The 13022-nt window shown below is 39.0% G+C and overlaps 1 protein-coding gene across 1 annotated transcript in view; it reads left to right on the forward strand.

Annotated features, from left to right (window-relative positions):
* Positions 1 to 761: 761 nt before the first annotated feature.
* The window catches only part of LOC142051503 (uncharacterized protein C3orf20 homolog), a 28251-nt gene continuing 15990 nt past the window's right edge, over positions 762 to 13022 (forward strand). Inside the window, exons 1-5 of the mRNA XM_075080623.1 lie at positions 762 to 1022; positions 2819 to 2950; positions 7094 to 7247; positions 9289 to 9520; positions 11890 to 12166. Coding sequence (XP_074936724.1) covers positions 918 to 1022; positions 2819 to 2950; positions 7094 to 7247; positions 9289 to 9520; positions 11890 to 12166 — 900 coding nt within the window. The 5' untranslated portion in view covers positions 762 to 917. The remainder of the gene's footprint in view (positions 1023 to 2818; positions 2951 to 7093; positions 7248 to 9288; positions 9521 to 11889; positions 12167 to 13022) is intronic.

Below are 13022 nucleotides of genomic sequence, written 5' to 3' on the forward strand. Positions count from 1 at the left end.
TCTCAGGTTATAAAATCAAACCAAGCAAATTTACCTACACTGGCCAAACTGACATTATGGACAAGCAAGCAAAGATACAAGAAAGTATAAAGTTCAGGCATTAAATCTCAGGATTTCTAGTGCTTCTTGCTTTGTCCTTGTTAATACGTTTGTATTTATTTTTCAAAACCCAGTGGAAACTCAGGAAAAACATGACTGCTGTTAAAAACTTGGTTGCAGTATTCAGTTAAGTTGTGAGAAATAAGCAGAAAACCTGGGACTATCCCTGCTACTTTAAAAATAAACCACAAAATTCTCCAATCCTCTGTGTCCAAGGAAGACCATGAACACACAGCATCCACTTAAAAAACCTTTTTTGATAATCTGAGGACCTTTTCCATATGTTTCAAAATTTATGGCTTTCTGCAGGTCATCAGGTGTTGTTTGCTTATGGGAGATAAAAGCAGCATTAGAATCCATATTATTATTAATAAATATTAAGAATAGAGACATAAAAATGTTCCTAAAACTGTAAACTGAAGGCTTACACATGAATGGCATCTACATGCCATTTAACCTTATTTGTTTCCTCCTTTAAATTTACAGTAGAATTTGAAGTGTTTTAGAACTCCTAGAAATGGCCTAGTGGAAATGGCACTAAAATCACACCATTTGACACCAGTTTCTTTTACACTTGAATTATTAAAACAAGAATTTAACCTGACTTTTTTGTTTGTATCACAGGGACGATAATTTATACCTGCCTCACAGTCCTGTAGCATGAAAAAAGCTCGATGAAGGAGCGGATATGCAAAGTGGCTTTTTAATTAAAGACTCGTAGATCAAAGAGAGCTTCTTGGATTGCTTAGGTTTTACTGAGATACGCCAGGAAAAACAGGTTTAATATTTCTGTTGTTTACAGCAATAGCATAACAGTGATGTTTAATCAGGAAGGAGGTCTGGTGACTAATAAAAATGAAGAAATGGTCAGAGAATGGAAATGGCCTTGGGATGGCAAGCTTGCCCAGCCAGTTATTGCACAGGTAATATTTATTGCTCTACTTTTCTTACTGTTGTCCTTACCTCTTTTTTTTTTTTTTTTTTTTAAATTCCATTCATCTGGTCTCTCTGAGGTGTCTTAATTGCAAGAAACACAATGCTTACATTTCTTCTTCTTTAACACATTCTTTAAAAAGAATGGCTCTCCCAACAGCCTCTACATGAGAGGGTGTCTTTACCTCTGTTTTACTGTTGTGGCGTCTTACCAAGAAGAAGGAAAAGCAAATTGCCTGGAACTGTTGTAACTTAGGATTTCAGTAAAACAGAGGCCCATCCTCACTGCTGGAAGCTTCTTGGAAGTGTCTTTTCTGAGCTTGGGAATACGAACAAGCCATGCCTTATTTTTCTTTTGGGCATGCTGAGTAGCAGGCAGTTGTTTGCCTTACTTCAGGCCTGATCCAGTGTCTATGAAAAGTCTCCCACTGCTTTGTGGTTACCAGACCTGGGCCTAGCATGCTGTGAAAATACCAGAAACAAAGGTAAAACATTAGTGACCCAAGTCAGTAAGCATGCCTTCAGGCATGGAGTTTGTAAACACACCCATTATTTACAGGAGTTGTATCAGGTGGTGGTTTTTTATTCTTTGCTACCTAATATAGAGCTACTGGCATAATGCTTAGTATTTTACCCAAGGCATACATAAGGCCCTGGCAGAATGACAGGTAGCCAAACCCGTTAACAGCTTTTCCCTGACATGAAGGAATAACTTCAAACAAATGGCAGCAAAATTCTTACAGCTGCCATGACTGTTTCATATAGGCAGATACTATTTTTTGGGGTTGGATTTTTTTCTCTAAACTGACTTGTTTATTCTGTAAAATCTGCAAGCGTTTTAGACTTAGAAAATGCAAGCGTTTTAGACTTAGAAAATATCATGCTGTATCTGCAGTTTTGGCTTTTGAAAGTCTGTAAAAATGAAAGCAGATAATTATTGAAACAGTTTAAGATATCAAATGCAGATTATAGAGTGTTACAGATTATAGACTGTGAATGATGTGCTATATCAAGTTAATTTGACATTCTTCAAGAGCCACATGAAAAAGGAAATGAGTTTAGTAAAGCTGTTAGGTTTTGCAACATAATATTTACTTTGTTTGAATGAGTAGGAGTGTCCAAGGCTGGAAAAGGCTGGTGCAGACTGGCTTTTGGATTAAATGGAAGTGGTTTGAAGTCCCCCTGCTTGGTGTCACAGGGCATTCTTCATGGTCTGTGTGCACAGACAATGCTAATGGATTTAGTGACCACGATTTAAAGAAAGTACTTTGTACGTGTCTAAATGCTAATTCTTTACTGGGGACTAAACATTGTCGAAATCCTGCCCACTCTCACCAACAACAGTAGTTAAAGGGCAAGCAAGGACTAGAGCTTCCCAAGTCTGTCCATTTCTGACTCCACAGCCTCTGCCTCAGAAGTATACATGCCTTCCTGAGCAGTTTGAGAGGTAGGAGAGTTTCTCAGGTCTTCCTGCTGTACAGCATCACCTTCCAAAACATGCACAGCCTCAGTGTATTTGCTTTGGGCCGGAGTCATCTGGACAACGGGCTGGGAGCTGTCTCTATCCACAGTTCTTACGTTACAAGCTTAAATTCTCAGGATTCAAATGAGAGCAACAGAACTAAAAATTCTTTGCAGACTTAAGCCTAGATAGAGTAACTGATCATTCCCTCGCCTATGACCAGCTGTCTTGGATAACCCTTTGAGACTTTAGTCTGCCTTTTCCATCCAAACATAATTATGAAAACTTGGTGGAGTTAGTAAATCTCCTTTCTTGCTCTTTCAGGTTAATGAATACATCACAGTGAGGATTGCAGGACGCTTTGCAATTAGCTTGGTCTACAAGTGGCAACATGAAAGTGTGTGCTTGTCTTTGTCACCACTGCCGGGTGTGGCTCTTCCACAGTTAGGAGAATTGGTATGTTGTAACTGCTATGGTATTGCATTTTATGGAGGCCCTTTAAAAATATTATTTGCTCTGCAAACTCTGGAATTGATGAGCTTTCCCATAAAATACACTTCCTAAGTTTATTTCCTTTTAAGTGTGCTAAGTGCAATGCCACAGAGTGATCAAGTAAGAGCTTCTAGAGATTAAATACAAACTCCAGTGGATTTATGCCAATGTCCACTTACTATAGGTCAGGCCCAATGGGACAGTTATTTCTACGTACTGAGATTCCTACTTCTGCCTTTCTTTTTTTTCCTAGCTAATGTCCTTAATTATTTAATGTATTCGCTGTTCATAACTTTTGGTGATTCAGTCCCTACCACTCTACATCCAGTGTTTACTCTATAGCTGCAGCTAAAACACAGATGAATCTTCATTTTTGCTCAGAAAGGATGGTAAAATATTACCTGTAATTTATTTAGAATCCTCTGGTCCACCAGGTAGAATACTAAGTGCATTGACAGACCATTCTGAGGTAGGTATAATTTATTGTGTTGTAGGTGGGGAGTACCGAATGAAGCCCCAAGAAATCCTGATCCTAATCTTTCTGATCTTCATTTCCATGCAGTGAGCTGGCTGTCCAGCTAGGTTAATCATTCAGTCAAAACCCTACAACTTAGTGGCAAAAGCTGTCTTATAGTTGGGTTGAAGTATACTGTTCATAAAATGGATTTTTTAATGTGATTTGGGAGTCAGGAAAAAGATAGTTATGAAACAGTTGTTGGAAAAGCAAAACAAATCTATGATCCAACTAAAACAAAAACAAAATTCTGTTTGTTCAGAGTTTTTTTCTTTCTTCCTGTTATATATGAAAGCATTTAGCCTAGAAAATGTAAAAGCACACATTGCAGGTCTATAAGAGGCATGTATACATGTCTCATTGATTTTAAGAGAAATTTAGATTAACTCCTGTACTTCTGAGAAATTAAGTTTGCTGGAGTTAATAAATGGCATTTTGTAAGAGAGTTTCACAATGTGTAGCTCACAGGCTTAGGTATTAGAACATGATCCATGAAACTACTACAACTAACATCACCATCATTAGCATAAAAAGACCCAACTTCTCACTCACATGACTTTCTGCTTATGTGGGCAAGGAAACATTCCAAATGAGGGAAAATAAGAGTAGTAAATTAACTTATTCAAAATGTAACCCATTTTTTATTTGTTTGGAAACAAAAATTCAATCTACATCTCGTAAGGTGGACCTTAGTTTATTTTTAAAGTTTGGCAGTTCTTTGATTAAAGAAGATTGAGAAGCTCTTAATACCTCTTTAATAAGCTATAATCCCTCTGCAACACTGGGATGAGAAACAATACCTTATTCCTTCTAATTCTGGAAACGGCTGGGCCATAACAATAATAGAGCTACTCCTGACTCGCTGTAAGACTGCCGTCTGAAATGCCACCACAACAAGGCTTCCTGTGCAGAATAATGGAGAATTTGAGCCTCTCTCAGAGGTAGAACTAGGGAAGATGAAGCACCATGAGGAATTCACTTAATATCTTTCCCTAGTGGAATTGGAAGGGTCACTGCTCTGAGGGTCTACAAGGAAATAGGGAGAATTGGGATAGCAGGAATAAGTCTTTTGGCTCATTCACACCCTTGAGTAGGTTTAGAGTTTATCCAATTCTCAGTTCAGACCTACTTCTTTAAACACAAAACCTTCCTTGACACAGCACTGAGGCGGAGAATTTGATTTCAAGAGGATTTTACTTTAAACAGCTGACACAGCAAATTCCATCTGGAAAAAATTACAGAAAATATATGACAGACAGCTAAGGTTTGAGTCAGAGAGAACCTGTGTCTTTACTTATCTACTGCCACAAGGGTTTGTCAGTAAAAACCTGAGAAGGTATGACCAGAAGCTTTTATTGAGTCAGTTTGATTATGGATCTCTACTCTCTAAGACTCCACATTGACTCATTAAGAGATAGCCCAGCAACACACACCAGATGTTTACAGTACTCTGAAATCTTATTGCCCTCCCTCCTCCAAGCAGATTTATGACATTTTACACACTACCGGTCCAAAAGAACCAATTATTCTGAAAGGTCTGACTTTTTTGAAAATGGTTATGAGAAGGTGGCATTTGCTTACATCAGAATATCAGCTGTAGTTAGAGGCATTTTAAATGCTTGTACCTGTTATTTCATTATAGATTAACTGCCAGCATCAAAAATAGTCTAAACTTTGAGGTAAATCAGCACTTGTCTTTGTACTTTGTCCTTTATTTCTTATTAATGAAAATGATCTTTCCTCTGAATTTTAAACAGTGCTTCTTACTTCTAGTCAGCAAGAATATCTCTCAATATTTTTCTCTTCCAAAAATCAAATAATCTCCTTTTATAGCAATTAAAATAGCTCTATTTTTTTCAGTTGTCAGCAATCCAAATAATTAAAGACACTGCACAGTAAAACCTCATAAACCAGCACATATTTAAATGCCACACAATGAAAACTGTGAGTCATAGCAGAAGAGATGAACACTCTCTTTAAAGCCAGTTAAACCATACTGGGTATTTGTCTTTCTCAGAGTGGTAGATTCTAAGACTAGTACCATTCTTTTTGGAGTCCTGCTAGCGTCCACTTTCACATCAGTCTATGCTCTCTATGAAGGTTCTTTACCCCAAGAGCTCTCCTGCACTAGACATGGTCATCGTTATGAGGAGCTGGACAGTAAGTAGACAACATAATCCATATCCTGCTGCTGGCTACACCTTTAGAAACGAGTTAATCCTTTCAACTCTTTCTGCCTTAAGTCAGCATAGCATAATCAGATATATTTAAAACCAGACATATTGCCACTACCTGTCACTTAGTATTTCCCTTGCATCTATATTTTCCACCAGAAGAAAATTATTTTCTTCAAAGCTGAGATAATTTGGACTAATTAAATTAAAGGAATTTAGAGGAGATCAGAGTTCATTCTGAGGAAATTATTCTGATTCTTGTCTCTCTAGCCCTCAAATATATTTAGCCACAGAGACTTTGTTTCTTCTGAAAGGGCTGGGGAAGATCTAATTCACAGCAGCAAATCTGAAAGAGGATTATTTTCAGGTAGATTTAAATTCATAGTCACACTGTGGCATGGTAGAATCTGTAACATTTTTAGAGAACACAGAATCTTGGCATGCAAACTAAGATTTTGTTAAAAAGAAATAAATAGTTATATTAACCTTCAGCGAGTAAATAAGCTGACAAATTGCAGGTAAAGAGCAGGTATTAGGCTGATTTTGATTTGTGCAAGAAATTAAGAGGACCAAAATCTGCATAGAATGAAAAATACGCTTCAGTCTTAACTGGAGAGAATCCTATAGCTCTGGAGAAGAGTGGGCTCTCTGGTGTCTACTCCAATTTAAAGGATTAGGGAAACACAAATAAAGCCACACTAGTCCTGCCATAGCTACCTTCTGGCTGAAAAAAAACCCAAAAGAATCTCAAAGGGCACAATATTAAAAATGTTTATTTTCAATTTAAGAGTATTTTATTTCAGGTATGAAGTAGAGATTCTGTGTGGAATTAATTTTTTATTAATTTCAGGTTACATTTGTATTTTTCAGAGGGGCCTAACTGTCTTAGTTGTTAATTTTCCTTATCCATAGTCATTAGGGGCTCTTTCAAGCATACATTAATGTATGACATTGTTTGTAAAGTGTTACAACACATATCACACAGTTACTATGTATGTTCAGAACAAAGTAAAGGTAGAGTGTTTGTTTGGAATGCAAAGATTTAAATGGTTCTAGATTCAGTGAAAGATCCAGTAGTTATATCTGCTTCATGCCTCTTTTTTTGCATAGCATAAAGTGCTGTCTTCTTTGGCCACATGAGCCCAGCCAAGCAGACAAATACTAACAGTTTCAGTGTTTATAGTCTCCTTTGTCCAGGCTAGAAGTGGGCAGGATTCACTCACGTAGCTATTCTCCAGTGATGGTTGAGTTGGCTAACAAATTCTTTTTAAATTACATCTCATTCTATCAATAACTTGTACTCAGAAAGTGTTTGTATCTCTGAGGCATTTAATAGTGTTATGCCAGTGTCAGTACCATTAAACAAGAGATGGAATCATTAAGTTCTTTAATGTGTATATTCATTGTTATTTTTTAAAGCCAAAGTTGACAGAGCTGTTGATGAAAAATGAAGTTCCAGAGGCAACTGTAAGCCACATAAATGACATCAGCGCAGCCAGAGAACTGAGGAATTTGCAGAGGAAGATCTGGAGCATTGTGGATGACTGGCTGCGGTATTATCGCACAGCCCTAGGTCAGACATGGTCAGAAAACAATTGGAGACCTGGTTTTATGAGTTTGTTTCTATATCAGCAGGTACCAGAGTAGACTAAATAGTCCTCTGAAAGTCAGGCCCAGACTGGCCATCAGAGAATTCAGACACTGCTGGCTTGAACACGGAACTAGAAAGGAGGCTAATGGGCAACCTGTTACTCAAACTGGTGAGCAGGAACTTGGGGTACACGATTCCTCTGAGATCAGCAGATATATTTATGCTGAGTGTTTCCATAAAGCATGGCATTAAACTTGCTAGGCAAGTGCTGAAGAAGCCCACTCCCCAGCTGACAGTGGCAGAGCTGCATCAGAGTCCTACTGCGTTGGAACTGATTAGCCCTAGAGGGTTTGGGCCATTCAGCACAGTCATAGCAGCATGTTAACGCGCTGTACTGTTCCCAGGGCCAGGCTAACACCTCTCCGTGGTACTGCACCGAGGCAAGCACATCGACTTGGTCAGGGATCACTGCAATGAGGTATATTGCACAGTACAGACATGCTCTGTGTAGATCCTTGAGGTACATTCGGGCTGAACAAACAGTGGATTCCAGTCCTGTACTGGGGAAACTACTGGGGACCGTGGGATAGGTAATGACCTCTGATTCCCTACTTCTCTAGTAGTGCAGCTTTTGTTAGAATGAGACTGTGGGGACAGAGGAAGAAAGGTTTGGAAAAGGGGGAAAAAAAGGTGTGTATTAACTACTAACCTTTTTTGAAGACTGTTGCTTTATATGCATGAGCTATAACATTTAAATGAACTATCTGATAATGTAATCCACTGTGAGTTCTTATATATCCTGACAGCATGAAAGCCAGGCCTGGGCAGAAGGCTAATATAAACTTGATTTCAGCCTTAAATGGAATGAAATTGATTTAGAGAGCTCATGCTGGGGCATTACATGCCATGTAAATAATTCTGTGAGTGCTTGATACATTAAAGCCTCCTTAATAATATAAAAGAGAGCTGTAAGAACATGTTCTAGTTTACATGGTTCAGTAAAATTGGCACTGCCTGAATTCTGTATCTTTGCTGATTAAATTAGCAAAATATACATTCCATATATTGGAGTCATCTTATGGGGAAGACAGCTTGAGCATCACCATGTTCCTTTGGCAGTATTAATTTTTCCTCTTCTACCTTGTCAACATCATTGTCAACACTGATAATTTTTTTTCTTCTGGATTGTAATCTAGCCACCAGAAAAACCTGCCAACCTGCCTATTAGTTACACCTAATCCAACAGTAGATAACTGGTTCTGGGCAGGAAGAGGGAGGTATAAAAGGGTGAGGATCAGATTTAAGATCTACCACCTGAGTTAAGACTCTGGCCTTAGCAGGTTGAGGGAGGTGATCCTTCTCCCTTACTTAGCAGTAGCAAAGCCATACCTGCAGTACTATGTCCAGTTCTGGGCTCCCCAATATAGAGACATAGATTTATTGGAGAGGGTCCAGTGAAGGGCCATGAAGATGGTTAAGGCACTGCAGCGTCTCTCCTATGAGTAAAGGCTGAGAGATGGGACTGTTCAGCCTGGAGAAGAGAAGGCTGAGAGGGATCTCATCAATGTATGTAAATACCTGAAGGGAGGGTACATCAAGAACGGAGCCAGGCTCTTTTCAGTGGTGCCCAATGACAGGACCAGAGGCAACGTGCACAAACTGAAAAACTGGAGGTTCCCTCTGAACGCGAAACACTTTTTCACTGTGAGGGTGACTGGGCACTGGCACAGGTTGTGGAGTCTCCCACTTTGGATATATTCAAAAGCCATCTGGACATGGTCTTGGGCAATCGGCTCTAGATGGCCCTGCTTGAGCAGGGGGATTGGACCAGATGATCTCCAGAGGCCCCTTCCAATCTCAACCATTCTGTGATTCTGTAATTCTATGATTAACTTTCATTGTTATTTTTCCAGTTTGGATGACACAGCAGATGAGTCATGTTTCTAAGCACAAACCCACCACCATTAGTTACCAAATCAGGGCTTACTTCATCAGTGATTTTAGCAGTGGTGATGTATTTCAGGAATTGACCGCATACGCCTTCAGAAAATGTCTGACCTTCCTCTGCGACCCTTAAGGAAAGGCATAATTCAGTCTGCAGATGCTCTCCCAATTACCTCGGGTTTGCAGAGATCACAAGGGAAGAGGACAAAGAACAGCCAAGCTCCCAAGTCAGAAACTCCTCTCCTTCTAGATCGAATGCAGTCGGCTCCTCCTTACAGCATGCAGCAGGAACCATACTCTTATCCTCTCAGGTATATAAGGGGGACGAGGGGAGGAGATGAAAAAACTACTTTTCCCCCAAGTCACACGTCACTAAACAGTTCTTTTATGGTCACTTACTTATGCCACACTGTAAGAATTTACATCCTTTTGCCATGATATATTATTATCAGTACCTCAGAGCCTTCACATATGCCTGTATGATACTGTAAAAGCAGCAACAACAATGAAGCAGCAGCTGAGGTGGTTTGGAAAAATGCCCATATTAAAATATTTAAATACTATTGCAGTAGATATAATTATATTTTTATTATTATCAGTCACATTTGTGATGGTAGCATCCAAAAAACTCTGGGAGCAATGCCTCCCTATACCAGCATTTATGAAGATGCAAACTCCATGTGTCACGCACTTGACTGATGCACTGCTCTTCCAACTGTCACCATCTGCCAATTGTGCCATATAGAAAATCTGAGCTTCAGACTTGCTTTCTAAGACTTTTGTTTACAGTCGTAGTTATGCTACTTTGTTTCACTTCTTAAAAATATGTAAAGGAAGTCATAGAAATGGAGGGAGTATTGTTTTCAGCATCTTTCCCAAGTTCTTCCTTTTCAAGTACAAGACAGTCTGTATTTGATTTCAAATTATCTGCTCATCTCAGACAAATGTCTTTTTATTCAATCCATTAAAGCAAAGAGGTTTGCAATACCTTTAGCAATTCTCTGAAACCTTACTTCACCCATCCATGGCACATCTTGCTAATGCAAGATGCTTGTGTGTTTTGTTTTGCCATTAAACTTTCACTTACTTGCTGTTATTTTCTCATACAGGGCTTGTTTTTTACTAAATCCATTACTAAATACCAAATCAGAGAAGCTGCATATGACTCAGTTCAATTTAAATAAAAGAAGGAATGTACTGAGTGTCATTAAATCTAAGCTAAGATTGGATAATGTTGGCTCCAGTGTAAACACTGATGGTAGTAGTTTACTAGCAGTTAATTTCTGGATATGGTTAAGTAGTTCACCTATGCCCCCAAGCCGTTACACCATTGCACAGGATGCATCGCATGCGGATCAAAAGCAGTAGTAACTTTTCAAACCTAAGTAACCCACATCTGTCATTCATGCTGTGCCTGCAGTTTCTCATAGCAGGAAAACAAGGTGACATGATTTCTCACTGTATTTTTGGTGGCTCAAGGTTCCCTTGTGTCTTTGAGGCAAGTTTGCTTTTATTGATTCTTTTCCTATGGGTGAATAGCAACAATGCTTTTTTTATAAATTTAACATGAGCAAAATTAAAGGAACAAACTACTTTTAATTTCATATGACTAGTCTGTAGCTCAACTAATAAAGTAAAAATCCCATAAACCTCAAGTATTTTATTATTGCTCCTAGTATGCTGAAATTGTAATCTTGTCTTACATACATGTGAAGCTGAAAACCAAAATTTTGCACATTCTCCTGCTGTCTGTGAGATCACTTATGGTTTCTTTTCCCTGATCCATTTATTTTAAACTTATTTCCTTTTTCCTTCTGCTCCCACCAGCACAGCATACCTCCAGCAAACATCTAATTAAGGCCAGTGTGCCTCATAGCTCTCTCTGTTTTAATGCTTTTCTCTTCACGCAGCCATTTAGGCCTTGGCCCAACACCCCCAAATACAGCAACAATCTTTCCATTAGCTTCAGAAGGCCACAGGGGACACCTGCAGCTTTCAGAGTATCTTTTTTTTTTCCCTGGTCCAAACCTTTTAAGGATTTGCTCTCACTGTGAGGAAGTTGAGTTCACATAGAGGTGTGCGGCAGGTTCTTATTGATGACATGATGTCATCACTAGAGGAAGATAAGGCTCTGGGACTTGGCACTTCTACTGCCTGCTTTCAATGGCTGAACAACCTACAGAATTCCCCACAAAATGTCAAAGGACTTCTCAAACGAATTAGTCTTTGCCACACTTGTGAAAGACAAATAATACCAACACACATAGCACATACACGTGAGTATAACATGAGTGTATTACAATCAGCTGTCAGAGATAAGAGGTGCTTGTGAGACCTTCAAATAATTAGGGAGTAGCCTTTGAAGTTTACTCTTGGCTGCTACCAAAGCCTGCCTGGCTAGCTCATCTGGTTAAAGCACATCCCTCTTTCTCGTCTCAGCTTGGTTTCAGAGGCTGTGTTCTGGGGGAAACCAGGAGCTCCACAGCACTCACAATTGCATCAGACCTTAACAAATACCTGAAACATTTAGATAATCGCATGCCTCAGATAACAGGGGATGACTGGGCCTAAGCCTGCCATTTATAGAGATGATTTTAAATGGTTCTTCAATCTATACTTGATTTATTTGACAGTCTAACTTCCTAACACTTTCCCCTATATTTTCTCTTCCTTGTGACAGGGACAAGCTGTGGGTCACATCCCAGGCTGCCTGTCCTGCTGTGCTTCGAAGAATTATGATGGGAGAGGAAGGGAAGGCATGCAGGTGTAGTAATCATCGGATTCCTTACGTGTCTGACCTGGAGTATGATCACCTCATTAACAATCAGATGTCCTTTAAGGAGCAGATTATAGTGGTCTGTGTCTCATCTTCACAAACAAAGAAGGATCCTAGTGAAGACAAGATAGAGCAGCTGTATGAAAGAAAGAACAAGAACAGAAGTATGCCTTGTGCTCAGGTGTGTTTTAACAGACAGTAGATAGTTTTTCCAGCACATGGATGAAAACTGTAAAAAGTCTTTTTGGAATAATTTTCTGTTTACCTGGTTGCTAAAATATCCAAAAACTTCTCACCAGAAATGTCTAACTGGCACCAACTCCAAATATGTGTTCTACAGGAAATGCTATACTAAAAAATACTTCCAAAGTAGGAAAAAAGACTAGAAATGCTAGAGTTTCCTACAAAAAAAAAAGGCATTTAAAAACAAATTGTTTCTGAAAACTAAATATTACTTGAATCTGTATCTTTGAAGATGGCATAAATTGCAGTTCCCAGCTTAGAGGAATTCCTCACATCATTCTTTTTTTCTGGAACAGCTGAGGGACCAATACTGAATAATCTCTTGATGTAGTGCAAGGACCTCAAAGTCTTGATTAAAAATTTCTAGAACTGAGTTTTGATGGGCTTTCTAGCTTTGTGGCACAGTACCAGGAAACCCTGAGGCTGTGTGTAGGTGTGTGTGGCTACTGTGGCACTGCAGGCCCCAAGGATTAGTAACCACAACAGCCTATTGCGTCAGTTGAGCATAAATGTATGATTTGATAGTAGTGTGACAAAATATCTTTTTTTCCTGAAACATTTTGGCTTCCAGGAATCAGCACTTTCTAGTAAATATGAATGAAAAAAATTCCACACAGAAGCATGCTGTTAGAAAATTTCAAACCAGCTCATTTTCCTTACAGTACAAAGTTACTGAGCAATGGTTTAATAGAAGAGCCCATCCTCACATTCACATAGCCAAGCACTAAGAAAATGCACAATAGAAAGTATCGTTGTGTAAGTCTGTATTTAGAAGGACTGGAAATAGCAGTAAG

Source organism: Phalacrocorax aristotelis, chromosome 1 (assembly GCF_949628215.1).
Source record: "Phalacrocorax aristotelis chromosome 1, bGulAri2.1, whole genome shotgun sequence".
In the NCBI taxonomy this organism is placed as follows: domain Eukaryota; kingdom Metazoa; phylum Chordata; class Aves; order Suliformes; family Phalacrocoracidae; genus Phalacrocorax; species Phalacrocorax aristotelis.